The sequence below is a fragment of the Zonotrichia leucophrys genome, chromosome 18, assembly GCF_028769735.1.
Source record: "Zonotrichia leucophrys gambelii isolate GWCS_2022_RI chromosome 18, RI_Zleu_2.0, whole genome shotgun sequence".
In the NCBI taxonomy this organism is placed as follows: Eukaryota; Metazoa; Chordata; class Aves; order Passeriformes; family Passerellidae; genus Zonotrichia; species Zonotrichia leucophrys.
Window position 1 is genome coordinate 2,204,886 of NC_088187.1, and position 27,198 is coordinate 2,232,083.

Genomic DNA, 27,198 nt, shown 5'->3' on the forward strand with positions numbered 1-27,198 from the left:
CCGAGAAGGAGACACCCATTCCATGCCAGCTCCTCCAGCCCCCGGTGTCTGCGGGATCCTGGGAGGGCTGGGGAGCTGCTCATCCCCCTGGCATGGAGAGCTGATCTTCCCTTGGGAACGGCGGTGCGAGCAGGTGGCATCCCTGCCCGGCCGAGGGAGCAGCCCCGGGCCAGGGGAGTGACACCCGCAGCGCCTGCCTCCAACAGCGGGGCTGATCTCTCACCTGGTGCCGGCTGGGAGGAGCCACGGATCCTGCCCTGGCCCCCCCAAAATGCCTCCTGGTGCGGGCAGGGAGCCCCCGCTGCCTGCCCGGGTGTGTGAGGGGGGCCCAGCACGGGCAGGGCTGTCCCCGCTCCCGTGGGTGCTGTCCTGGGGCCGGAGCAGGGCTCTGGTCACGGACACGCCGATGTTGCCCCAGCTCCTGCCTGCCCGGCAGTGTGTAACCCCTTACACCAGGCGCTGCTGGGCCAGCTCCTGTCCCAGCGCGCCCTGGCCTGGCTCTGCATCCAGTCCTGGACACAAAGCTCGGGGCTCCCACTCCCTGGGCATCCCTGCATCGTCTGAGCACCCCGGGGCCTCCATCCCGCAGCCATATCCTCAGGGATGCCGGCAGGTGCTGTCACCTGATCCCCACCGTCACCCAGGGATGCTCATCCTCCACCTCAGGACCTTTTGGGGAACACAAAGCAGCATTTGTCATTGTTTGTGAAAGCAACTGGGAGTGGGGAGGGGGCAGAAAGGAAAAAAAAGGAAAAAAAAAAAAAGCTTGCTCTTTTGCTTTTCCCAGGTGAGAGGAGAGGAGAAGGGGCAGGATGTGGTCAGAGCTGATCCCTAACCAGCAGTGGAGATGTGGAGATGAGTCCAGCACATCCCATCACAGTCTGACAGGTGCCCATAAAGCCTCCACCTCCTCAGCCATCTCTGGCCTGCTTTCCAAACCCGACTGTCCGGGTTTCGGGGCGCTGGAGGGGTGCCAAAGCACCAGGACAGTGGGGTGAAGGCATTCCCTGGCACTAAAGCAGGCAGGACACTATGCCAAGAACAGCCCCTGCTGCTCACCTCCCCTTCCCAGCCCCCGAAACGCGAGCAAAGCCCCTGCTTTGGGGAGCTGCTGTCTGTGCGTGCCAGCCCTCGAGGGCCGTGCAGCACCCTCGAAACCACAGCCGGGCCCACTGGGCAGGGGTGGCCGAGCCCGGACACCGCCACCGGGCACCCACCGAGCCCGGACAGCGCCCCTCGGGCATCCCTGGAGAGCGTCCCGGGGCCGCGGGGCTGCGCTCGGAGCCGGGCGCTGTTATGTAAAGCAGCAGGAGAGCGGCGGGGACGAGCCGGGCTTTGTAGGTCAGAAAATGGAAGTGCGGGGCACTTCGGGGACGGGGCTGGGTCAGCCCGTGAGTCAGTGGCAAAGGAGGGACCGGCGGAGGCTTTATTAGCGGGGAGGGGTGGAGCGAGGCTCCGCAGGCAGCGAGCAGCGCCGAGCGCCGGCACCGACCCAGCGGGGCTCGCCCTCTCCCGCCCGACGCGGCCCCGGCGATGCGGCCCCGGCCCCGCTCCTCCTCCTCCTCCTCCTCCTTCTGCTCCTCGCCGTGCCCCTGAGGGGCCGCTCGCCCCCCGCCGCAGCCCCCAACGCCCCCGGCGCAGCCAGAAGGCGGTGATGGAGCAAGGTCAGTGAAACAGGTTTCTCCTCCCGGGTCCCCGTCCTTCCTGCGCCGCCTGGGGAGCGCGGACTTGTTGACAGCGGCTCTCGTTAGCTCGGTTATTGAGCGGGGCCGAGGGCTGGGCTCGCTGCTCCTCCGCAGGTAGCGGCTCCCATGGGGTCATGGATGCCCTGTGCAGCTCCCCATCCCTCCTCCGTGCTGCTCAGCCTTCCCAGGCCTCGTGGGACCCCAGGGGATCCCCCTGCCCCGGGAAGTCTGCTCCAAAACACTAGTGGGGTCAAGGTGCTGAAATAAGGGGTGTTGGTATGGGAGGTCTGCAGCGCCAGGGATGTAGAAAGGTTTGGGGGTGGCATCCCCATCTGGCTCCGGTGCTGTGAGCTGCAGCCAGCCCGGGTCAGCCGAGCCTCAGTGCCAAGCTCAGGGGCTGTGGGTGGCTGTGGAGAAGGACCAGGCTGTGGGGTTTTCAGACATAAAAGGCAGCACCAGGCTGGCTTCCAGAATCCGCCTTCTGCCCTGTTCAGGCCTTTTGGCATTCTGGAATTCCCACACATTCCTCTACCCTGGTCACCAGCACTGCCCACAGCTGATGGCACTGCACTCCAGGGATGGGGACGTGGCGAGTCTGGCCATCCCAGACACGGGTGCATTTCCAAAACAGCCAGAGAGCCCAGGGCAGTGTCCTGGGGAGTGAGCATGGGCGAGGGTCCCAGGCTCTGCTTGGGCATGGTCATGCCTGCCCAGTTTCGCTGTTTCCTGGGCTAGAGATAATGGATGGGAACAAAGGGATGTTGTGGCAGACAGATCTGTCGCCGGCGCCTCCTGCGAGGGCAGAGCCCGTCCTTGGACCAGAGCAGTGCTGAGCCTGCTGCTGCCTCTGCCCGGGCAGTGGTGGCTGCAGCCTCAACAGAGAGGAGATGGGACCCTTGGAAATTCCATCCATGCTTGCTCACTGTCTGGGTTTAGGTGGTTTCTGGGCTGGATGCCACCCTGGCAGCCCTGCCCTTGCTGCTCCAGCCAGTGCAGTTCCATGGGGAGCTGGGTGGCCCAGCCTTCACCCAGGTGTCTCCTTTGGTGATGGCTGCTCCTGGTCCCACCAGGACTTTCTGGGCTGGGTGCCTCGGTTGGCTGTGTAGAGTGCTGATGTGTTAGAGCTTGGAGTCCTGCAACAGGAAGATATAGTTGTTGTCAAAGTACCATCTGAAACTTTAAAGCTTAGTGATCAGGAGCAGCAGGAACGTTGTCTCTGTCATTCCAATAAAGTGAGGGATAATGATGAAAGCTGGAGTCAGCACAGCCCTCAGAGCCACCCCGGAGCTCAGGGTCTGTGAGCAGGGACCCCTGGTGCCTGGGCAGGCAGTGCCACAGTACATGCAGTGACAGTCATTGGCCGGGCCCCACACCAGCCAAGGGTCCCACAGCCCCCTCAGTGCCTTTTCCCCCAGCAGAGTGTGCAGAGCAGCATCCATAGGTCATCCAGAGCATCAGTCCTGCAGCGCAGGTGTTTGCCCCAGGTACAGCACGGTCACAGCTACCAGCACTGCTCAGGAGCCACTGCTGGTGTTGTCCCAGCTTCTGAGGGTTCCCCACCTGCCATCACCCCTGGGACCCACGTGTCCTTGCTGAGCTGATCCATCACCCCTGGGACCCACATGTCCCTGCTGAGCTGACCCTCTGTTCACCCAGGGGATGTTGTGGTGCTGGGGCTGTGCCTGACTGCTCAGAGTTCTCACCCCAGCACGTGGAGTGGCACAGAGCCAGCTCCACCACTGGGCTCAAGTCAAGTCCTCCTAAAATAGTTGCCAGTTTCAGTTTCCCTGGAGCAGTGTTCCTGTGAGCCCATCCTCAGTGCTGGTTTCAGGGCTGTGCCAGAGCCTGGCTCTCACAGGGGACCAGGCATGTTCAGCAGCTGGGGATGATGTCCTGGGTGATGACCTGGAATGCTCAGGTGTGCTCCAAGCATACTTTTCCCAGCTGTGCTGTCAGTGGCCATTGGGATGGATCCAGAGTGGGCCCAGGGCACTGGTGGTGCCTCACACCTTTCTCTGCCCTGGCTCCCCCCTGGCATGCTCAGAGCTATCTGCAAGTGGGGCTCTGTGCTCCTTCTTGGGAGCAAGCCAGGATGATGGGTACAAGGACAATGGGTACCAGGGAGTTCACACCAGCCTGAAAAAACTGGTGTCAGAATCCATGGCATTGCTTGATATTTTGCTAGTACTTATAAATTGCATTAAGTAGAAAATTTATGAATTTATGAAATGTAGAAAATTATTTTCCCTGTTAATTCTGAATTCAGAATAAATTCTGTAAATTCTTAAGTCAGAATTTAAATAAAATGGCCCTCAGCTTCTCCCACTTTCCCAGTTCACTCAGCAACTGTCACTGGGAAGACATGCTGAGCTGTGTCCATGCTCCTGCCTTTTGGGGCACTTTGGTTTTGGGAATAGCCATGCAGACTCCCAAAAGCAGTTGCAAGGCCCCTGTGAGGTGCTGCATCCAACCCAGGCCATATCAGTGCTGTATCCATCCCTGTGCTGGGCTGTCAGGGGTCACCATGCAAGGCTCAGCAAATCCAGAGCATGCAGGAGGTGCTCTGCAACAATCCCCTTGCCTCTGTCCTGTAGCCATGCATTACTCAGCTGCTGGGCCAGGAAGTGAATCCCTGGTGGGATGGGCAGGAAATAGTTAAGCAAGTGGGGTGAAATGGCCCATGCTGGCCTGGCAGGTCCTAGACCCCAGAGTCACCCTCTGGTGTGGGCACCATGGCTGTCACCAACTCTGGGCGACCTGGGGAAGAGGAGCACCAGGCAGGGCTGAGGGCAAGATGCTCCAGCCCAAGTGAAATGCCTCCCCCTGGGCCTCTCTGCCTGTAGGAGCTGTCTGGTGTCCTGTGGTTGGTGTCCTTTCTCAGTTCCCATGTCAGCCCCACATGGCAAGGCCGAGCACTCGTGCCATCCAGGTGCTGCCAGAAGCCTGGAGGAGCAGCCCCATCCCCACGGGCCAGCAGTGGCAATGCTGCAATCCTGCAAGCCCACATCTCCAACAACACCTCTGCATGAGCTCAGTCTTGCCCAAAAACCTCCCCTGCTCTCTCCCCACTCCAGATCAGCATCTGAGTGCTAATGAGTGCAAACATATCCCCCCTTGCAGCAGCTGCCTGGGGATAAAGGCAGGGCCTGGGAATCAGCATCACTTTAGTGAGCAATGCTCCTTCAGTGGAGGAGCTGGGGCTGTCCAGCTCAAGGATGAAGTGTCCAAGGCATGCCTGGACCACTGGCATGGCCCATTGGCCTTTCTCCACTCCCTACACACCACCTCCAACACTGTCAGGGACAAGGAAACACGTGTCCAAGCTAAACCCAGGGGACTGGTTTTGCTGGGAAGCCCCATTTCACACAGACACAGGGTGGTTTGGGGTTTGTGGCTTGGGAGGTTACAGGACAACCATCCCCAGGATCTCTGGTTCCCCGATGGGCACTTGCTGCCATGCACTGCAGGACCTGCCCTGTGTCTGACAGCTCCGGTGCCACAGGGACAGTGTTTGCTCCTTGGCAGCAGCGGGCCGGGGAAACCTGCTGCCTGCCTGGGTTTCTGTTTGGGAGGGTATTTAAGGGTGTTCTCCAGGGTGTGCCAGCCCTGGCCTCCACCCTGCTTTCACAAGCACCCTCTCCAAGAGGAGCTTGTTGTTCTCGGTGGTGGAGTGTAATGAGCACCGTGAGGTTCCCCCGTGGAAGCTCCGATGGGCAGAGCAGCCACAGGGCAAGCTGAGCTCTGAGAACCTGGGGACAGCCACGTTCCCATCTCATGCTCCATCATGAGCCCAGTGGGATGGTGCAACCCAGCTGGATGGGGGGCTTGGAATGCAGGAAACATCTCTTTGGCTAGAGCTTTGGATGTTGTGTCCTGCAAGGGCTGTGGCCCCACATTTTGTGGGACAAACTTGGTTGAAAACCATGGACCCAACCTTGAGACAAAGAACATGCATGAGATCCAAATGCAGGTGCTTGTTCTGGAGATTTTGGGGTCAATGACAGCCCCCTTAAGTCCACAGACCACTCTCCTCATCCCACAGAGCCCATCTCAGTGCCACACTGCATTGATGCCCCAGCTGTTTTGGTTTTTCCCTGTGTTACAGAGGTGATGACATTGATCTCAGGGCTTGGTGATCCCAAGTGGCATTTCTGGGCTTGGTCTTAGCTATGCAGGGACATGTCCCATGGCACTTGGGTGCTGTCATGTCACCAAACCTTTCACTGGCTCTTTGAAGGAAAGACAAGTTGGGAGAAAGGATCTCTGCCTGCATCAGCTCAACATCAGCAACTGCCTGGGTGCTCCTAAGCAAAACAGCAAAAGTCAGGGAGTGGGCACACCCCAGGTGCCTAGACCTCTGAAATACCCTCCATCCACATCCCAGTGCCTGGCCTGTTGAAGTCTCCAGTGGGTGCCAAGCCAATAGATCCACTTCTCTTTGTCATCTGCTGGGATAAACTGGTTGCCATTGCATGGGAGTGGCAATGGAGTGAGCCATGGCAAATCACTCCCCTCCTGCACCCTGCACAGACCCAAAGGCACAATCCATCCCTGGGGAAACTGGGGCTGGGGACTGGTTCATAGTGGGCACTGATGCTCTGGCCAAGAGAAGGGGCAGAGGCCTTGGATGAGGCTCAGATGTGCATGAGGAGCAGGGTGAGTTTAGTGATCACAGCCTCGAACTGTCCCGAGGGTGCAGGGGCTGCTGGCACAGGGGATCCCAGCGGGCTGCGGGCCCTGTCCTGCTCTCCCAGGCCTGGTCCCGGCAGAGGGAGCTGTGGCATCAGCCAAGCCATCGCTGTCCCTGCTGGGACACCAGCCCCGGGCTTTGGAAAGGGACCAAAGAAAACAGAGCTGGGGCCGGGGCAGTGCAGCCTTCGTGGAGAACTCACTGACTCAGCACATCTGAGCCCTTTTGCCTGTACATTGAGCCAAGAGTTATTCAGAACTTGCAGTTCCACACATAAATGCACTGTTAGGTTTTAAAAAATGCTTAAAAAAGCCAAATCAGTTTACATCTGTGCAGAAAGATCTCAGACCCTCGGTGCAGTGGTGGTGTTTAGGGGATGCCAGAGCATCTCTGTGTGCAGTGGCTTGAGGCTGGGACCCCACACTCTCCTGGTGGGGATTCAGCCATTGGGGAGCAGCAGGGCAGACAAATGCCTGAGTATTTCTGACTTGCAAAGAGTAATTTTCCTCCCCTACACCCACACCCAGGGCAAGCACAGACAGGGAGCAGCACAGCTGCTTCACACCAAACAAATCCCCATCTTCCAACCAGCATAACCACAGCCTCTGCAGTTCCAAAGGGACTAAGTGTGGTCCAAATCCCAGCCTGGCCTGGGATGAGCACACACAGGTCATTCCTTATCCTTTGCATCCCTGAGATGAAGTGGATAAGCAAGGCCAGTAACGTGTGCAGCATTTTTCTGATCTGACAGTCTGCATCACAGCCTGAACAGGCACTTTGCCAATCCCCCATGTCACAGGCTGCTGACTCTCCCTCGGTGGAATATGTCGCTGCCCATCCTGCTGCTGCACCCCAGAAACTCCTGCAACCCAGGAACCATCCATAGATCACACCTAAAATGGTGCAGTGGAGCTGGGAGTGCACTGTTCATTGGGATGGGTCTGTGGAAACACCTGACACTGTGGTTCAGAGCTGTGCTTGGAGCACTGATGCATCAGGGATGCTCAGAAGAGACTCTGGGCTGCAGCTTGGTGCTGTGCTCAGTCCTGGGAGATTGCTGGATTCCAGAGACAAGGTCCCTTGCACACAGACTGCTGTCACAGCTCAGTGCCCTGGAGAGATGGGACAGAAACACTGGTCTGTGAAATAACCATTTGACACTGGAAGGCAACTACCAACATGTTCGAAGCACCATCTTCATTCTTGATTTTGCCCTCAAAACAGCACAGAGCAGACTCACAGACCTGCTGGGCACCAGCTGGATAAAGTCACAGCTGGCACATCTCAAACTGACACCATGGCCATCAGAACTCCCTTCCAAAAGCACAGCACCAGACAGGATGATGCTTCTCACCAAAGGAGAACCAGGAGAGAGAGCAGAATTCCCAAACCCTCTGCTCCTCAAGCCCAAACCCCAAAACAACCACTTGCTCAGGGAAGAATAGATTGTAATTATTTATTTTGTGTCCCTTTGAAAATACCACGTTATCTCCTTCTGTTCATGGCTTGGTGTGGTGTCACAGCCTGTGACAGCAGTGTCCCAGCCATCTGTGCAGCTCACTCCTTCCTCCAGCGAGTGGGAGACCATGGTCCCTTGAAGGTTGGCAGGTTGGAGCTGCCTGGTCCAATCTCAGCTGTCATCCCTCCGTGCCAGGAGCTGCCCAGGAGCATTGCACAGACAGGGTGCAGAGGCAGGGAGCAGTCCCGTGGGACTGGTGGGGATGGCTGTAGCTTTCAGCTGCCCCAGAAAGGGAGTCTCTGGCTTGTGTTTTCTGGCAACTTAGAACTGGGTTTGTTTCTTGAGCATTAAAAAAAAAAAAAAAAAAAAAAAAAAGATGCTGCTGCTATCTGCAAAGGAAAAGAGAAAAATCTATCAGGACCATGAGGATCCAAGAACAAGCTGTACTGAAAGGCTGTAAAGGCAGCACACAGATATCTGAAGGCTGGGAAGCCCAAACAAAACAGTGATTTGGGGTGTCAGTGCATGTGGCCTTCCCTTCTCCTCTCTGACAGGTACACAGTCCTTTAACCCTACAACCAAACCCTGGAGACACCATAAAACAGCAACAACTCCAACCCAGATATGCAATCTCCAGAGGCCTGAGTAAGGTCTCAAGCATTTGGGGAAGGATTCCCAAAGCCACCTGGCACTGCCATCAGCCTGCTCCCACCAGGAATTGCGGTTGATTTCCTAATGTCTTCAAAAGGTGAAGAGTCAATACAAGCCTGAGCGTGGTTGAAAATCTCAGCTACATGGACTGAGAAGCATCAGACCACAAAGCAGTCTGCACTCAAATGGGTTATGAAACAAAACAAGGGCTTCACGTCCTGCCCAGTTACATTAAGGTTGTTGAGTAATGAACTAACACTATTGCCACCTCTCCAAACTCTCATCCTTTCCACACGAGCAGGAATTTGCCCACACTCAGAAGTGCTGAGGTTACCTGGACTCCTACTCTTCCAAAGCAGGTTGAAAACAAGACCTTACATTATCCACATCTGCACCTGCTGAAGGGTTTAACCCCTCAGACACCCCATCTCCCACTTACAGTTCAGTGTCTACAATGACATCTGGCTTCTCCAGCGTTTGTCGTCTCCTCTGGATGGCATCCACGATCTTCTTCCTGGGGCCCAAAGGGATATTGATGCTCTTCAGGTCATGGTCTGAACACAGCATGAGGGCCTCCAAGTCAATCTTTTCCTTCTTCAGAATGGAGATGAATTCAAACATGTGCAGGGAAGCCAGAAAAGTTTCCAAGGGGCTGGTGTCCGGTTCGTCGTCATCGTCTAAGCCCAGCTCCACCTCATCCCAGGGCAGCTCCTCGGCGTTCCTCTCCTGCAGGCTGTTGGCACTGCCAATGCTGTCGTTGAGACTTGGCGAGCGCTGCAGGCGGCTCCGCAGTCTGACGCCCATCCCGTCGGCGCCGTCCTCGCCCGGCGCGGCGCCGTCCTCGCGGCCGATGCCGAAGAGCCCGCTGCTGACGTAGTTGCGCCGGAACACCATGGTGCCCAGCCCGGGGCGGTTGAACAAGGAGTCGTGTCCGGAGTCGGTGCTGACCTCGGAGTGGGCCGAGTCCATGTGCAAACCTGGGTCGCTTATGGCACGGGAGACGGTGTCTTCGTCCGTGAGGAACATGTCGCGGATGTTGCGGCGCGTCCACTCCTTCGGGCTGGCGTACGTGCCCTGCTTCACAAACATGACATCGTTGCCCAGCTGCAGGCCAGACAGAGACCGCACGCTTTTCCTGCCATCCTCGTAGATCTTGAATGTCCCATCCACCTGCTTCTTCTTCTCTAGCTTCTTTTGTATTTTCGTCTTTCCCTTGGCTGTGCCATGGATGGTGGCTTGTGAATATGGCAGGGAAGTCACCATAGACATGTGCTGGAACTTCTTGCTTAAGGTGCTGCTGGAATAGCTGGAAAAGCTCATGGTATCCGAATTATCTGACATCTCCTTTCTGTACCGTTTCTCCATCCTTTCGTGGTGCTTCTTCTGCAGCTTCACACAGTCCTTAATCCTCCTCTCTGCATCCCGAAAGGCCTTGTCCTTCAGTTTGCTCACCAGCTTGGGGTTGAGGTTGCTCTGCTTGGCAGCAATCGAGTCCAGGTACCGCACACACTCCATGTGCCCCTTCATGGCTGCCATGTCCAGCGGGGTGTGGTAGTCATTGTCCAGGCACCAGATGTTGGCCCCAAAGGAGATGAGGAAGGAGAGGCAGTTCAGGTGGCCGTTGGCTGCTGCCAGGTGGAGGGGGGTGTTCCCCCAGATGTCACATTTGTCTGGATCACCCCTAGGCAGCAAGAAAATCAACTGGTTAGCATGCAGGGATTGATGACAGACCTCACTGAGACATTCCCAGCTGTGCAGGGGCAAATCAGCACCATGAACTGCTGCCTCCTTGCTTGAAATATCAAGCTATTCACCTAAGGTTCCTGCAACTTAATTTTAGAGGGGTCTTCTGGAGGGGTGTACTACTGACATGGAATCACATGCCCCACGTGCAAGGCTGTGGCAATGTGACTTGGATTTAGGTCTCAACAAAAATGTGTTCCCACATCAAACCAACTTCTGAGAAAGGCAAGTCAGGTTTTGAATAGCCCAGAATTGAGACAACGGGTCTAATGCCATCTCAGACCTTAAGCTTGTAGTAAAATTTCAAATATCCTATTTAATTCTAGTCAGAATCTGTCTTCAGAACTTGCCTTCATTCAGCCTCTGTGGGGGGCATGCCAAATGCCTCTCTGTATGCCACATCCTGGGTAGGACACCTTGGGATCCCACCATGAAACATCCATCCTCAGCAATGGTTCTGAAACCCCCCAGCTGCTGTGCCTTCCCACCCAGCTGTTCCTTGGCACCTGGGGAAATCTGTGGCACAAAGAGGAACGTTGGCATGAGAGGATAAGAGTGATTTTGCTGTCATTGGCTTTGGCATTGGGGTTTTGAGGGAGATTTTGCTGTACCATGCTTGGTCTCGATAGCACAGCTGGAAGCACGCTGGTATTAGCACATCCAGAGAATCCAGTTTCAGAGAAAGTGCAGATTAGGTTTCTGCACTCCTCAGGAGCTGGACACTGCCAGTGGCATCTCCATTCACACTGTGCCAGCCCCTGCCCCAGCGAGCTGCTGGCAGGACACAACCCCCTGCCTGCATCTCCTGCCCTCTGTGCCAGGACAAACACAAACCTGGGATCCAAGGGAAGTCTGGCATTCCTCTGTATTTGTGCTCAGGTGAAACGAGAGAGAGTTCACACCCCTGCTGGCCCAGCCCTCTCCCGAGCTGTGCTAATGATATGCAGCCAGCAGCAGTATCTGTCAACAGAGCGCTCTCCCTCCGTGCACATGGATATGGCAAAGCCTTTTATTAAGGCTGGGCAGCTCCACCACCCTCAGGAGCAGCTCCTCGTGGGCAGCAGGGCTCTGGCAGAGCTCTGGCTCAGCACAGCTCCTGCCTGTTCCCACACCACCCTTTCAGAGAGCTCCAGGGGAACCCAGCACTGTTCCTCCTCCACAGAGACCTCAGTCCATGGTGACACCAGGAGTGCAGAAAGCAAATCATAGAGAACTGAAAGTGACCCATCAAGGATCATCAGGTCCAACTCTTTAAATGCACACTTCAGACCTTCAGCAAAGGTTACTTAACTCCTCACTGCTTTAGGGTCTGTGTTGACAAGAGCTGGGAGCAGCAGAGCCCAGAACCCTCTCCCAAATCCCATGTGCTCTGAGCTATGGCTTCTCTGACTTCAAAGAGTCCAAAAACTTCTCCAGGGAAGGAGCAGGGGACCACAGGAGCAGAGGGACTTCTTTACCCTCCTGCTTTGCACCTTCATCACTTTATGCAAACGCCCAAACCCCAGAAAAAGCCTCATCCAGCACATTCATCCCCACACAGGGACCCCACTGCCTGCCTGGAACACTGTCCAAGGAGCAGCAGAGACAGAGAGGAACTGCCCAGTCAGTGTAATGCCACGTTTGCAATCATTAGGCTTTAGAAAAGCAATAAAGCCTGTCCAGAGGTTAAGCTGGAGATTATTTGCACCCAGAGCATGAACTTCCCAACTTCACTCCCTGAAAGCTGCTATGAGGTGCACTCAGCTTTCTCTGTGGGAGCATGAACAGCAAACTCCATCATAAACATGTTTTCATTAAATTTACAGAAACATACTAAGTACAACCTTGAGCTCATTGGCAAATTCAGCAAGTTAATCAATAGGTTTGAAACTCTGTAAGGCCAAAAAAATCACAAACCCTTCAGGACTTTTGAGCCACAGCCTTTGACATCTCTTATAGAAGGAGAAAAAGGTTTCAAAGACGGGTGATGAAGAGGGGGAAGGCAGGAGATCAGGGCTGAGGAGCCATGAAGCCAAGAAAAGGAGAGAAGGGATCTGATAGTACTCTGGCAATGCCGAGTTTCCAGGAGCAGTAATTCCCCAGCCCTTGCTTCTACCCTCGTAGTGACATGTCCAGGCTGGGAAATGCATGGGGAGGATAAATATTTGATGAATTGCAAGAGAGGAGTAAATTATTGATGGAGCTGGATTTAAAGAGCCAGTGAACCTGTTCCACATGGAACTGCTGGTGCTGGTGGAGAGACTCCAGTGTGTGAAGGGCTGTTGGTTTGTTTTGTGTGCTCTGAAAGGGCACTTGTGTGCCTGGCATGGTGGGCAGGTGAGCCCGGGCACCCCAAGGGTCCCGGTGTGTCTGTGGACTCATGGTGTGGACAGTGGCTGAGCAGTGGACTCACAGTCTTGCCCCCTAAATTAAGTGTGTGGATGCTCAATCCATCAAGTACCTTTTGGAGCCTGTTCTCAGGTCTGTCTGGTTCAGGGGGCAGAGGGCAAAGCCAGGGAGCTCTTGGGGGTTTCATATGTGAAAGTCTACTTTCCTGAGAGAGAGGGGGGAAAGAACATCAAAACCAGCTTTCCCTGGTCATTTCCACTGTCTAGAAAGAAGAGTATTAGAGCAAAATTAGATATCCCAGGCCCTCTGCCCTGTAAATGTCTGCCGCAGGCGCTAAAAATGCATCAGAAGGAAAGAAGAACGGTGACTTGCAAAGTAGGGATGTTTGATTCAACTCAGATAATAAACATGAGGCCCTCCCTCTGGCAGGTGTCTGTCTGAGCAAAACTTCACCTCCGGGGTGCTGCACATGAGGAGATGCTGACTGCAGGGTCCACTAAGTGGGAACATATTTTAATAACAGGTGTAAAGTGCAGCACTTCTCAGCTTCAAAGCGTTTTTGAGCACTTAGTCAACTCCTGTAATAATCATTATTAAAACACTGTTAATTGGGCCCCTTATGTGGACATGTGCATCTCTTGAGTCACTGTGTTTGCACCATGACATGCATGCTCACTCCCTTCCTGCTGGTTTTTCCCCTCTGCTTCTCCCATAGGATTCCAATTAGCTGGGGAATCCAGGGGCACTTACATATGCTCTTCCCTGGCCGCATGTGTGAAGTTCCTCTGATAGCAAAGGGCTGGCTCACCCTTGGCTCATGGGTGTGTGTGAGGTATCGGGCCCTCAGACCAGGAGCCAACTGGGTGCAGAGTGTCTCTGCTCCCATAAAATGGTTTTGGATAAAGGAAGAGTGAAAAAAATAATTTATGGCTTGAGAAACAATCTCTCACTACCTTCAGCATAGTCAGTCAGGGCAATGACCCAAGCAAAGCCTAGAAAAGAGCAGAAAAGATGAGGTTCTGGGCTCTGAGCAGAGCTTTGGGTCTTGTACACCAAGTTTTCCCCAGGTAGTGGTAGCCTGAGGATTCAGTTGTCCTCCAGGCTCAAATCCCCAAAAATCCAGCAGAGATGCTGTAGATGAGGGTCGTGCCAGGGCTCTCTGCCTCTTGTCCCAGCAGAAAGCCAGGCTGGCAGCTCCTGTCCAGTGCTGCTCGTGCTGGGGCAGTGGCCGCGGCCACATCTCCTGGTTCAGCACCCCAACGTGCCCAGGGCTCACCCTCACTGCCAGCAGCCAGCTCAGGTGCCGGAAGCCACGAAGCTGCAACAGAGCCCCACCCTGCTCCTTCACCTTCCCGGCAGGTCCTCACCCTGGGAAGGTCCCCACCAACACAGCCAGGCTGCCCCGGCTCCCACGCGGCCTCCAGCCCTGTGGGTGCAGAGGGTGCACATCACCCTCACATCACCCTCACATCACCCTCACATCACCCTCACATCACCCTCACATCACCCTCACACCACCCTCACATCACCCTCACATCACCCTCACATCAGCCTCACATCACCCTCACATCGCCCTCACACCACCGTCACATCACACTCACATCAGCCTCACATCACCCTCACATCACCCTCACATCACCCTCACATCACCCTCACATCAGCCTCACATCACCCTCACATCACCCTCACATCAGCTTCACACCACCCTCACATCACCCTCACATCACCCTCACATCACCCTCACACCACCCTCACAGCACCCTCACATCACCCTCACATCACCCTCACACCACCCTCACATCACCCTCACATCGCCCTCACAGCACCCTCACATCCCCTTCACGTGCCTTTGCTGCAAGCTCCGCTGCAGCCCTGCCCTGAGGGCCGATGTGATGCCCTCGAGCAGCCTGGCTGATGTCAGGAGCCACCGTCAGCCCCAAACCATGGCTGAGCCACCTGTCCCCTATGCCACTGCCCCCTGTTTCTGTAAGAAGGGGAAATGGGAACCAGCTCTGCTGAGCGAGGACCTGCAGACACATCCTCACTTCTCCTGCTGTCCACTGCAAGCAAGTCCTGGCTGATCCCAGCCAAGGCCCCCAGACCTGCCTATAACTGGAGCTGGACTGGTGCCTGCCACTGCCACAGCAGTGCCTAATGAACCACACTGAAGAATTACTGTGTCTGAAAAGCTGCAATGCTAAATGCCAGCCTGCCTGCCTCTTCCCAGCCATCATGTTAATTGAGTTTGTTTTCCTCACTGGAGCCCAGCCAGGAGGAAGAAAAAGGCTTTTTGTGTGGCAAACAAGAAGGATGAGCCACTGCTGATCCCTCCATCCCAAACCCTCTCTCTGTCTGTTGCAAAGGGTGCACAGAGGCACAGACACATCACCAGCCTATTTCATTACCCCTTCCATGTGGGTTGGGGCAACAAGCTTCCCTCAAGGACCTACCAAAGGATTTCTTCCCCCCTCCTTGTCCAGCCTGACACCACAATCTGCTGAACACATGTGGATGAGGCTCCTTCACTGATGACAGAGCCTACATGTGTCCATCAGCCTGGCACGACCATTAGAGCCATGATTTTGGCCCCCAGGAGCCCCCTCCCACAGCCCTGCTTTCTCAGGGTCCCTCTGGCCACCCTCAAAGGGCATTTCATAGCACTCAATGTCCCATCTTGTTTGGGCACTGCCCAGCACTGGCAAGGAGATTCTGGTGTTTCTTGCTGTCCCAGGACTCCCCATCATCCTGTGTGCTCTGACATCCCTGTGCCACCCAGATGGAGGCTCACCAGCCCCCTCAGGCCCTGGAGATGCCTCCCACCCCATCCCTGCATGGAGCCAGCCCAGCCCCAAAGCCTCCACTCCCCCAGATGCTGCTCCATCCCATAGTCCCACACTCCCACCTGGTAGTGCAGGGCTCTCTGAACCAAAGGAGGAATATTTTGGCAGCAGAGGCCAGAGAGCAATTCTCTGACATTTTGGGATGCTCAGGGGCTCTCCCTCTTGCCTGTAGTTATAGTGCAGGTGTAATAGTAACATATATAACACAGCATTAAGTTTCATCTCTGAACAAAGCTTAAATACTGTGGCACATCATCCTGGGCACTGGCAGAAAACTACAGGGTCTGCCCTCAGGCTCTGCTGGGTCTTGCACAATTCCACCTCTCTGGCACCCTTGTCCCCAGGCTGGGGCTTTCCTGCCTTTGGCAGACCCACAGCCAGCTCCAAGGAGCAGGGCTGTGCCTGCCTCCATGCCAAGCACTTTACTGGTCTCTCTGTGGCCCTGGGCAAGGATCTGACACATGGAGATGAATGCACAAATGCAAACACATCCTGCAGTCCCACAGCCACACACCTTGCTCCACCATCCATCATGTAAAGGGCACTGGGCTTTTGCCAGGCTATCTTCCTTGTCAGGAACAAATGTATATTAGGTTGTTAATTAAACAGCAGCCAAGCTGCACTGGAACACGATTTGAGCCCACAAGGACCTTTTAATCCAATGTGAGTTTACAAAAGCTTCCCTTGGGCTTTGTGGAGAGGCAGAAACTGCTGGCTTAGATGGGGGTTGGCAGGGCAGGCAGTGGTGCTGCAGGGTGCCCTGTGATGGAGATGAGCAATATGAGGAGGTACAGTGATATAAAGAGATTATAAAGTCAGTCCAAAAGGCTTTGCCTTTCTGGAGGGGCATTCAACCACAGATTGGGCCTTCCACGTTGACTTTTTTGCCATCAGAGTCTTTGGAACCATTTTTAACTTCAGGCTCTCATCCCCTGAGCATTCCTCTCATGTCCCTCTGACCCTGGCTAGCAATTCCTGTCCTGACAGGAGCCCTGGACAGGTTTTTGCTGAGCACAGCCTTTCCTGGAGTACACAGGGAGTCACAGAGCCCCAGCCAGGGAAGCATCACAGGGCTCTCAGCCCAGACCCTCTCAGGATGCTCCACTTGGAGCACTGTCTTGCTCTCTCCCTTCCGGACCCAGAAATAATCTTTTTCTGAACACATTTCTACTGCATCATGACTTCTCAAAGCCACTCTGTACACAGCCTTCAGTTCAGGATCCAAAAGGAAATTATTTACAATGAAAGGACAACAATGGATGGAGGAGCTCTGCCTGTGAGCACAGCTGAGGTTCTGGCTGAATGTTTTGAACAAGCAAACCAGAATATCAGGAAAAGGCAAAAGCCCAGGAACAGGTGCAGTGGAGATGTGGCTGGTCAGGTACAAGAGCTCTAACACAGCCCAGGGTGGACAACAAATCCCTGCATGGCAGCTGACAGGCCCACCAAGCCCAACGTGGAGAAGTCAAGCCCTTCCAAGGAGGTGTGATGTCCATCCAGGCCGCTGATCTCAGTATCATCCCACAATATTAGAAATACAAAAATCAAAATCAGCATCACCAATCTCTCAACACAAGGCAGAAGCCACTCCATCTTTAAAAGAGGTGCCCAGAAGAGCTGCTGGAGCAGAAGGCAGCACTGGGCTGTGTGTTTGGGGGTTTAATAGGAACTGCAGAGTCACAGACTGCCCCAGAGGGAGCTAGGAATGGCAGGTCTTGCTTTAGCACAGACCTTGCGTGGTTCCCCCAACACCAAGGTGTAAATCCCTCCAGTCTGACAAGTCCTCTTATTCCCACTCCCACCTCTCCACCATGTCCACATTTAGGAAGCCAGAAACTCTTAAAGATTTGGCAGCCCAGGGTGAGATACAGAGAGACACAGACCAGTATGGAGCAGGCCCTGTGGGGGAGACTGGGCTTAAAGAAATTTGCTCTTGGAAAACCTGAATTTCCCGGGCTCCAAGTGTACAACAAGCTGCCCAGGGGTCACATACTGAGACTCTGCTCTGGGTAAAACAGACAAGTGCCAGGCACTGCCAGCTGGCACTGCATATATCCCTCTGCAAGCATTCTTGGGACAGAGGGAGCAGTTATTTTCTCTACCTCCTCACTTAAAAGGCCTTTTTACACATCAGCAACACAATGTGTTTATCCTTATGGGAGCTGTAAAAGATTACAAAGCACTTGGAAAGGTGAACTCATCCCTGCCCACGGTGCTGCAAGCAGGCTGGGGGCCAGGAGCACTTAGAGGGTCAGAGGAGCTGGGAAAACACAGAGCAGTTATCAGGAGTGTTGGGTTAGATTCAAAGCACCACAAACAAAGAAAAGTAACAGCAGGGAGGACAGGGGTAGGGGTCTTACAGAGAGAAGCCATAATGTTGTGGGGCACACTGACGTGCGAGCAGAGAGGGGGAAGAAGGGGGTCCCAGTTCCCCTGGTCCCTGGGCAGCACTCACCCTCTGCTGACAATGAGGCGCAGCGCGTCCAGGTTGCCGTGGTAGGCGGCCCATAGTGTCGGGGTCATGCCATCCTCATCGGGCGAGTTCAGGTCCTTCTTGGTGGCTTCCTTCAGCAGGTCCAGGTAGCCGTCCCGGGCGGCTCGGTGGTACTGGTCATTCATGGTGCCAAGGGGTGCCCGCGCCAGCACATGGGTGCCCAGGGGGCCCGGAGCATGGGCACGGGCTGGGGCAGGGGCAGCTGCCGGGAGGGCCGCGCTGGCCTCGCACAGCTCCGCGCACCGGGACACCTGAGAAGTCCTGGCCGGGAGGCAGGAGCGGCTCCGAGCCCAGCCAGGCGGGCTCCACAGCGCTTCCCCTGGGTCCTAAGCATCCTCCGGCCCGGCGGCTCCTTGGAACGCGCACCAGCTCCACGGCACATTAAAAGCTCCAATTAAGCAGCATCGCTCTGCTGGGCTCAGCGCGGGTCACACAGCAGCGATTCACCGGGTTTATGTGTCCCCGGAGCAGAGCAGGCTGTCAGACAGGCTGCTGGGTTTATCCTGCCCAATATGCCCCTGTTCCACAGCTACCCCATCTCAAGCAAGGGGCAGCAGTAGCCACAGGAGGAAGAGGGGGTCAGAAGAGCACAAACCCCCACGGCCTCCACTCACAGCCCTGTCAGAGCGGGGACCTGGATGGACAATCCTGCTCTGTGTGGAGTTGACTGAGAGCAGCTTGGTGACTGATTTCAAAGTAATACCAGGGGAGTTCACAACTCAGCTTTTCCTCACTTAAAACAAAACAAAACCAAAATCAAAACAAACCCCAAAGCAAAACACCAAACATTTATTTATTTATTTATATCTCTCCCTAGTGTCACTAGGAAGACAACAGCAGACCCAGTCATCATCCCTATCCCCCCAGTCTACCCTGCCCATACCCACAGAATTCTGCTTCCCAAGGAACTGCACAACAAACTGTGCAACAGGAATCTGATAAACCAAGGAAACTCGTAAGGGCCGGAAACATTCCCTTTCTCGTCTCTTTTCACTCTCTGGAGACTTAAACCCCCCCCCCAAACCCTGTGTATAACTGGGTGCTTCACTGCGATGTGCAGTGGGTGCAGTGTCCGGCCTCTGGTGTCTTTTATGCTGACACAGAATTCCCCGCTGGTGAACCCTGGGGGAGTTGGACAGCCCCAGGAAGCGTCTCCAGCGCAGCGTTCCCGGTTCCCGGGCACCCTCTGCTGTCCGAAAGATGGAGCCAAGGCTGGGTGTTGGCAGAAGCACGAAGCTGGCCCAATACATTACACCCAAGGGTGAATCGGTGGATTTCTGTATCCCCTGGGACATGCTGACGTGGAGGAGGAATTTCCTGCTACTCTCTTGTTCATTTTACCTGTAATGCCCTGACCCTGGGAAAGGAGATCTCCAGGGCGGGACTCTGTGTGTGTCACCATGGCCCTGGGACAGGCACAGGGCTTGGAGAGGGTGGACAGAGCCATCGGATGGGTGAGAAATGGGAGGAGAGTCGAAAACTGGGGAAAGAGTGTAAGACATCATCAGGGGGGCTTGGAGGGAATGAGCAGAGAGGAAGTAAATGAGAAAGGCAGCTTATTTTTGTAAGGGAAAAAAAAAATGCTCCAAGACAGGAGGGTGGCCCTAAAGCAGTGCCAGGTGCACCCACGCAAGCTGCAGTGATTAATCCCTGGGTGGCTGACACAGCATCAGCCTGAGGACACCTGGAAGTGCATCAGAGCCAGAGCCTGCGGGGTTTGCTCACCTCAACAGGTTCATTTGCACCAGCTCAGCCTCCCTGGGCAAGGCCTGATGGGATGCAGTAGCCACTGAGGCTTTTGATGCTGGGATCCTTGCGGTGAAAAGCAGCACAGTAACGTCTGCAATTCATTACCGACATTATTTCATGATTCTTGTATTGTTACTAATTAAATTTGTTGCGTTGTACGGTGGCTGCCGGGGGGACTGGGAGCATTGCCCGAGGCAGAGAACACTCTTTCCTCTATTGCTGGCTGGGAAGGACAAAAGAAGCACGGTAAACCAGCGCCTTTAGCCCGAGGGGCCTCTGAACCTTTGGCCTCTGCAAAACATCACGATCAGCTGGGATTTACTTGTGGGAGGCCTGGGCTTCCCCTGGGAAAGGCTGCAGGCTGAGAGGAGATCAGCCACTCACCCCAAAAGGAATCCCCATGGCTCAGCAGAGGCCCGGCAGGGCAGAGCTGGTGCAGCTGGTGGCAGCAGGGCAGGGACACAGGGGCTGGCCCTGGGCTGGGCAGTGCATCCGGAGCTCTCCTTCCCCATCACAGTCCAGTTTGCTGTCCTGCAGTGGGCCAAGAAGGACACAAGCGGGCAGGAACGGGACTGAGAAAACACACAGCAAATGGCCCCAGCTCTGTGCTTGCCCTGAAGGGGGAAAGCAGCAGAGACATCTCCAAATGAGGCATCTCAAGGACTAAAACTTGTCCCCGTCCACCCAGAACTGCCATGGGACTCCTATAGCTCCCCCACAAAACATAACTGGGTGAAAGGGACCTTGAGCAGAAACTTCCCTTACCAGACAAAGGTTTGAATCATCCCTGCCCTGTGGTTTATGACATGGTTACTCCTTGGAAGGAGAGGAATTAAGGTCCTGAGGAAGGTTATCCTACCCTGAAAGATCAAAGGCACTGCGTCAGCAAAGGAGACCACAAATCCCAGTCCCCAAATCCTGCCCTTCTCTAGTGCTAAACCTTCCTCGTTGATGACAGCATGGCTGGGAAAGGATTAAGTTACTGTGGCACTGAACAGGTACAAATGCAAATTTCTTCCTTTTCCTCAAGAACCTTCGAGGCATGGAGTGGACTGATTTGAATAGCACAGGGTGGGGCACAGTGTTTATTCTGCTCCAGTGAGCGGAAAGCCAAGCACAAAATCATCACCAAAGACAAGTTCATCACCTAAACCATCTCCTCTCAGGGTAAGAGACCTCATGCATGTAGGGAGATGGATTTGGTGGGGTGGCCTTGCTCTGTGGTGGCCATGACCCTGTGACCGAGCAGTCCATGCCATGCTTAGTGGTGTTGTCAACTCATGCTCTTGCTAGGTAAATAACCCTTATCTCCTCATCTCTTTCCAGCTTCCCCAAAATCAGCTATTGCACAAAATGGATCACATGAGTTTCTCTGAGAAGCCCACAAAGCCCTGCTGTCAGCTCCAGATATGGTATAAATCACAGAGACGTCCCAACAGGTATAAATTCTTCAACTGACCAAGCTGCAGCAACAGGGAAACTTCTCAGCCTGGCAGGAACAGAGATTTGGATCCCAGGCAGCAAAACAGGTTGGTGGAATGGCTTTGTTTGAATGGTTGATTCACTTTATTTCAGGCTTTTCACTGAGAATGAATGAAATGCCAAACTTGGCACAGGCGAGGGGCTTTAGAGGGCGTGACAACTCAAGTATTTCACACCCTTCCTGCAGGAACTGCTACAAATTATGATGTGATAGTCCAAAAATTTTCGGGGGTTTCTTACCTTTTGGAGGCCTGTTCTTCAGCAAGGAAGTATAACAATTTCTCAGAATATTTAGTGTGTGACATTTAGAATTTAAACCACACTGGCTGTTTGCCCCAGGGTATTTGATCCTGTGAGCGCTTTTTGGTGCTTTTCCAATTCTCACATCAATAAACACGTAAATGTGGTGTGACACGTCATTAAACGGACCTGGGATCTTCCCGAGCAAGAGCATCTGAAGTAAAAAAGTCGTCAGGGAACCAGGAAAGGGAAAGTTTAAAAATCAGCTCACACTTCTTCTTGCGCTCCCTGTCTCTGCAATACATCCTGTGCTGCTCATCACGTGTCCTGGGCTGTTCCAAATGCACCTCTCACTCACGGGCCTCTCTTCTTAACAGCTCTGACCCTCAGGCAGAGCCTTGGCTGAGCCATGACCGAGGAGCCCGGGCAGAAGGACAGCGAGCTCGGACACCTCCCCTGCAGCATGGGCTGCGGGCACAAGGACGACAAAGCCGGCCTGGCTTTGAGCCAGAGCGCGTCCTTCAGCCACCAGCCGCCCTCCACTCCTGCCTCCAAGGAAGTGTGGAAGAAGGGTGGCCGCATGTTCTCCATCCTGCTGGCCGTGCACCTGGCCCTGCTGGCCTGCACGCTGGTGAGCAGCGGCGCTTTCGAGAAGATCGCCGTGCACGACTACGACGTCTTCTTCCTGCTGACAGTCATGATGCTGATTGTCATCATCTGGATCATCTTCTACCTCGCCGGCACCTCCCGGTGCCCCGGTGCCATCCTGGGCAAGGACTCCCACGCCGGGCCCATCTGGCTGAGAGGTAGGTGCTGGGGCTGGAGGGGAGATACAAATTCCAGTCCCTAAATCCTGCCCTTCTCTAGTGCTAGAGATGGACAGTTCCTGGGAGCATCTGTTATTACAAGGGAAGCAGCAAAGATCTGGGCACAGCCTCTTCCTGCTGATGGACTGGGGCATGGCGCCATGCCCTGCCTCAGGTCATCTCCTGGTCCTTGCACTGGATTCACTGCCAGGTCTCCCTGAATCCACAAAGGCTCTTGGCAACTTACACCAGGATCTCTTCTGCTGCTTTTGCAAGAGCTGTTAGCCCCAGCATACCAGGCTGATTGAAAATCAGTTCCAGCTAAAATTATTGTATGATTTTGTTGCTGCCAAGATAATTTGGGTGCTGGGAGAGGAAAAACATCAGTAGAAGCCAAGCCTCTTCATGACAACATTTCCTCTTCTTCCTCTCATCCATCTGCATTAGCCCATGTGCACACATCTGTCCAACCACAGATAATTTTGTTCCCCAACAGGAGGCCTGATCCTATTTGCCATTTTCAGCCTTGTCATGGATGTGTTCAAAATAGGATATTACTCGAGCTTCTACAGCTGCCTGTCTGCAATCAAAATCATCTACCCCATTGTGCAGGCAATATTTGTGGTGGTCCAGGTGAGATGGTTGTGCTCTGTCTTGGGCAGCGGTAGAGAGACACAGGCACCAGTGGAAGGAGCTCTGATCTCTTGGATTTAGTTCAACTGCCCCCCACAGCAAATGCAAGGCCTTAACTCAGCCCCTACCCAGCCCACATCTTCTCCCTCCAACAGCTTCCATCTATGGCAACTCAACTCACTCTATGGCAGCAATTTAAACTTGTTGGCATTTTTGTCACAAACTCTGAAAAGCCCCCAGCCAGCCAGGCCTCCTTGCCCATGAAGAACAGAGGGGGAGAAGGGCAATCAAGGCAGGGGCTACCTTGCAGTTTGAGGGGCCACAGAGAGGACCCCCTGCTCTGGGACAATGCCAAGGAGGGAAGAGATCAGAGAGGGACAATTTAGACAGAACAAGGATTGGCCATGGGCAGAGCAATGGCAGTGAGAGCAAAGAACCTCCAGCAGAGGGCCAGCATCATGAGCTGTGAGGCTGAGCCCAGATGGACCCAAGCAAAAGAGGCTCCAGCTTGTTCTCGGCTCTGCAGGGAGATCCCTCCTTCAGAGGGGTCCTTTGCTTTCTTGTTTTGCTGGGAGTAACAACTCCTTTTCTCTTCCCTGCAGACATATTTCCTGTGGGTCTCTGCCAAAGACTGCATCCACGTGCACCTGAACGTTACCAGGTGAGCACAGCTGCTCCTTGAATCCCACTGGGTGTTCTGTACTCTCTCATACAGCTAATGTGTAACCAGGGGATAATCCCTTAATGCTGCCCAAAACGAAACCTGCTCAATCTCCAGCTAAACTTAGATCCCAGCTCAAGCAGCTGTGGTTAATGACCTGTAGATATATCAGGGTTGGGATTCAATTAAAGAATACAAGCATTACTCAAAGCAGATAGTATTAAATAAATAATTATCATTAAATAATGATTCATAGTTGACTTTTTCTTCCCTGGGGAAGATAACTATGCAGTGGGCAAGACTCAGGCTAAAATGAGATCTTGTCCACTTTTGCAAGACTGGATCTGCTGGAGACCAGTTCAGATATTTTAATTTATTCACTATTGAGAAACTCTTTCAAAAGCAACAATGCGAATCAAGCCTTGCTAATTCTCATGAGCATTGACAAAAAACAGGAAGAGGCAGTGAGGGCAGCAAAGAAAGGATCAAGATTTCTAGCCTGGGCCATTGGAGTCCTCACACCACTTCAGGCAGATGCCACAGTCCCAAATCATGGATGGGAGAAACATGGGCTAGAGCCACTGCTTTAATGTCACAAACCTTCTCCTCCTCCTGCAGATGTGGCTTGATGCTGACGCTGACTACAAACCTGGCTGTGTGGATGTCAGCAGTGACAGATGAGTCTGTCCACAAGGCACATTCAAAGCTGAAGAAAAACATGACAGAGGAAATCTTCAGGTGGCTCCTGAAAGGTAATCTGCCTCTTTGCGAAGCCATCTGGTCCAGGGAGAGATCCTACCAGGTAGAAATTGTTCCCTAGCAAGTCAGATTTTATCCCTTTTCAGAAGGTCTGTTTAGAGCTGGAGGTACCTTTGTCAGGGCTGATTTGTTAAAAGCCAAGTATGGATGCTCATTTCCTAACCTCTGTCAGATGTTCATTTCCTAACCTCTGTCAGACAGGAATCAGAGAGGTGGAAGACTCTGTACAAATGGGATGGGATTGAAGAAGGGAAGGAAAAAGAAAGATTTAACCTAACAGTTAACGTTTTAAGAAAGAACCTGGGCACAAGAAAGCTGAGGGTGAAGTGTCCTTGTTTTTAAAGTGGTCACATATTCTTTTGTTCTTTGTTTTGATTTTCACTGACCCCAAACATCCAATCCTTCAGGGAGAAGTGTTGTTCCTTGTTTTAATACCATGGCACCTGTCTGGTTTTGTCTTGTTTCAGTGGGAATGAGAAGCAGCTCAGTTGAAGAATGCAATTGCAACAGCCAAATCTGCCAGATCTTCAAAAATGGCTACTTTTGGCTGTACCCTTTTAACATTGAGTACAGTCTCTTTGCCTCTGCCATGGTCTATGTCATGTGGAAGAACGTTGGACGCTTCATAGACCACCACTCCCACCACATTCAGCGCCTGAAGTTCAGGCTCTTCCGAAGGACCTTCTTTGTAGGCATCATGTTGGGCCTCATCATCCTCGTGAGTGGTTTGGGAGTCCTCATCCTGTACGAGGTGCAGGTAAATTCCAGCACTGAATCCAGCAAGAAGAGCCAAGCACTCACCATGTACTACATCTTCAACATTGTTTGTCTGAGCCTGATGTCTCTTGTCTGCATCGGCGGCTCCGTCATCTACCGGTTTGACAAGAGGGACATGGACCGGCACAAGAACCCCACCAGGACCCTGGATGTGGCCCTGCTCATGGGGGCAGCCTTGGGGCAATATGCCATTTCCTACTACTCCATTGTGGCCATCGTGGCCAGCACGCCAAGGGACACTATCAGCGCACTCAACCTCACCTACGCCCTCCTCATGATCGCCCAGCACACCTTCCAGAACGTCTTCATCATCGAGGGCCTCCACCGGCAGCCCCCCAAGGAGGACTGCAAGCACGAGTCTCACCAGAAGGACCTCTACGGGCTCACCTTTGTGAACATCAACGCCGTGTCCCTGCGGGTGCCCGACACTGGCACCACCTTGGCTGCCAGCGCAGCAGCTGGCACGGAAGCCATGCACGCTTCTGACCTCATCAGGTCCCTCACTGCCCCCAAGAAGATGAACTGGAGGAGGAAGTTCTTGAGGGAGATCTCCATGTTCCTGCTGCTGAGCAATATCATAGTGAGTACATGCAGGGAGAAGAGTTTGTGGGGAAGGAGAGGGCTACAAGCACAGGGGAGAAGGGTCTGTGAAGGAAAAGGTGTGGCCTATGGAAAAGCAGTCTTTTATGTGCCTCTGCTGTACAGAAAGTACATTAGTTATATTTATAAATGCAGAATTCTGATTCCCTTGTCCCCTAAAAAAACAAAGTGACTGCCCTGAAATTAAGACATTTCAGGCTAGATCAACAGACCCGTCACCACCAGAATATCAGACACAGGAGGTGGATGCAAGAGAATAATCAGTTTCAGTATTTTTATTGTGCATTAGTGGATGTGGGATAGATTACATTATTAAATTATATTAAACCATTCCCTTCACCCCCCAAAGAAGGGATGTAAAGTGACAAATATCTGGGGTGAAGTCTGGGTTTTCTTGAGACATGGCAGCACATCTCGAAACCCATGGCCTAGGAGTTTGCTCCTTTCGTGGGAAGCTGTGACTGCAGGCCCCTGATGCAGCACACACCTTTCTCACACAGTGCTGTTCTCCCATTTCCTCCCACAGCTCTGGATCATGCCAGCGTTCGGTGCCCGGCCCCAGTTTGACAATGACACAGAACTGAACTTCTATGGCGATTCCATGTGGCCGGCCATCGTGGACATTTGCCTGCCCTTTGGCATCTTCTACCGAATGCACGCCGTGGCCAGCTTGCTGGAGGTCTACATCATGTCCTAAAGAGCTCCCTCGCAAGGAAGATGAGATCCTCCTCAAGCAATCCACCTTCTTCCTGCCCCAGGGCTGGGAGCTGCCCAGATGTCCCCAGGGGTCCCCAACACTGCCTGAATCGTGTCCCCTTGCAGTGTTGGGGCATTTATGAACTGTCAGTGAAGATGATCCAAACATAGTCCAGATTTTATTTTTGCTACTTGTGTGTGGATGTGCCTGTGTGTGTCTGAAGTTCTTAAAGCTTAAAAGAGAACAGATTTTTAAAAAGGAAGTTATCTAGAGTGGGATCATGGTGATTACCCTTGGTTCACACAGAGACTCACCTTCCTTGTAAAGCCTGTTCACTCCATGCCACTGATGGACTCTCCAGAGTGTTCTCAGCACCCTCGGGCAGTCAGAGCCTCCCTGCACACAGAGAGCTGGAGAGTGCAAGGGCTGACAAAGGCCTGGAAGGACAGAAAGGGAAACCACTTCACCTCCTCATATGGCCAGTCGGAAATCACTCCCCTGCAGAGATGTGAAAAACAAACTGGTGACCACCAAAGGCTTTGGGAAACATTTTAATCTTTCCTCTCTGTATTGCCCATGTGTATGGGCCCTCTCAACACTTCTCTGTGCCAGCCCGTGCCCTCCTCTCCAGGAAGCTTCCCTGCAGCCTCCTCTTCCCAAGGAGGGAGACCTGTGCCTGTGGTCCTGGGCTAGCCCTGATATGGGATTGCTCTAGCACACTTTTTTTCTCAGCTTTCCTGAATCAGGGCTCAAGAATCATAAAGATGATGTGGGCAATACAGTCTGGGGGATAATAAAGAGATTTTTCTTTTTTTCTTTTTTCTTTTTTCTTTTCTTTTTTCTTTTTTTAAATACATAATGATTTTTTTAAAAAATATATGAACATTTTTGTATGCAAAGTTAT

At 53.5% G+C, this 27,198-nt stretch overlaps 2 protein-coding genes across 3 annotated transcripts; one reads left to right on the forward strand and one right to left on the reverse strand.

Moving 5' to 3' along the window:
• Window positions 1-1,583: 1,583 nt before the first annotated feature.
• OTOP2 (otopetrin 2) lies at window positions 1,584-26,494 on the forward strand. The gene is made up of 8 exons (XM_064728550.1): window positions 1,584-1,664; window positions 20,966-21,168; window positions 21,739-22,167; window positions 22,664-22,800; window positions 23,403-23,461; window positions 24,080-24,213; window positions 24,688-25,577; window positions 26,124-26,494. The coding sequence occupies exons 3-8, from the start codon at window positions 21,771-21,773 to the stop codon at window positions 26,292-26,294; spliced, it is 1,788 nt and encodes a 595-aa protein (XP_064584620.1). The 5' UTR covers window positions 1,584-1,664; window positions 20,966-21,168; window positions 21,739-21,770; the 3' UTR covers window positions 26,295-26,494.
• USH1G (USH1 protein network component sans) lies at window positions 7,847-18,198 on the reverse strand. Of its 2 annotated transcripts, XM_064728518.1 has the most exons (3): window positions 17,852-18,198; window positions 8,925-10,166; window positions 7,847-8,223 (listed from the first exon to the last, which is right to left on the reverse strand). In XM_064728518.1, exons 1-3 carry the CDS (start codon window positions 18,013-18,015, stop codon window positions 8,220-8,222), a joined length of 1,410 nt encoding a protein of 469 aa, XP_064584588.1. In that variant the 5' UTR covers window positions 18,016-18,198; the 3' UTR covers window positions 7,847-8,219. The 2 variants fall into 2 exon arrangements, with proteins under 2 accessions (XP_064584588.1, XP_064584589.1); XM_064728519.1 differs by lacking the exon at window positions 7,847-8,223 and having other exon boundaries at window positions 8,921-10,166.
• Window positions 26,495-27,198: the final 704 nt, after the last annotated feature.

What these genes read in the sequence shown, in the direction of transcription:
- USH1G (XM_064728518.1), bottom strand. Translation starts at nt 18,015, where the DNA reads ATGAATGACCAGTACCACCGAGCCGCCCGGGACGGCTACCTGGACCTG. An exon ending in CGCCTCATTGTCAGCAGAGG is followed by an intron (nt 10,167 to 17,851) that starts GTGAGTGCTGCC and finishes CTTGCTGCCTAG; the next exon opens with GGGTGATCCAGACAAATGTG.
- OTOP2 (XM_064728550.1), top strand. Translation starts at nt 21,771, where the DNA reads ATGACCGAGGAGCCCGGGCAGAAGGACAGCGAGCTCGGACACCTCCCC. An exon ending in CAATATTTGTGGTGGTCCAG is followed by an intron (nt 22,801 to 23,402) that starts GTGAGATGGTTG and finishes TCTTCCCTGCAG; the next exon opens with ACATATTTCCTGTGGGTCTC. An exon ending in GTGCACCTGAACGTTACCAG is followed by an intron (nt 23,462 to 24,079) that starts GTGAGCACAGCT and finishes CTCCTCCTGCAG; the next exon opens with ATGTGGCTTGATGCTGACGC.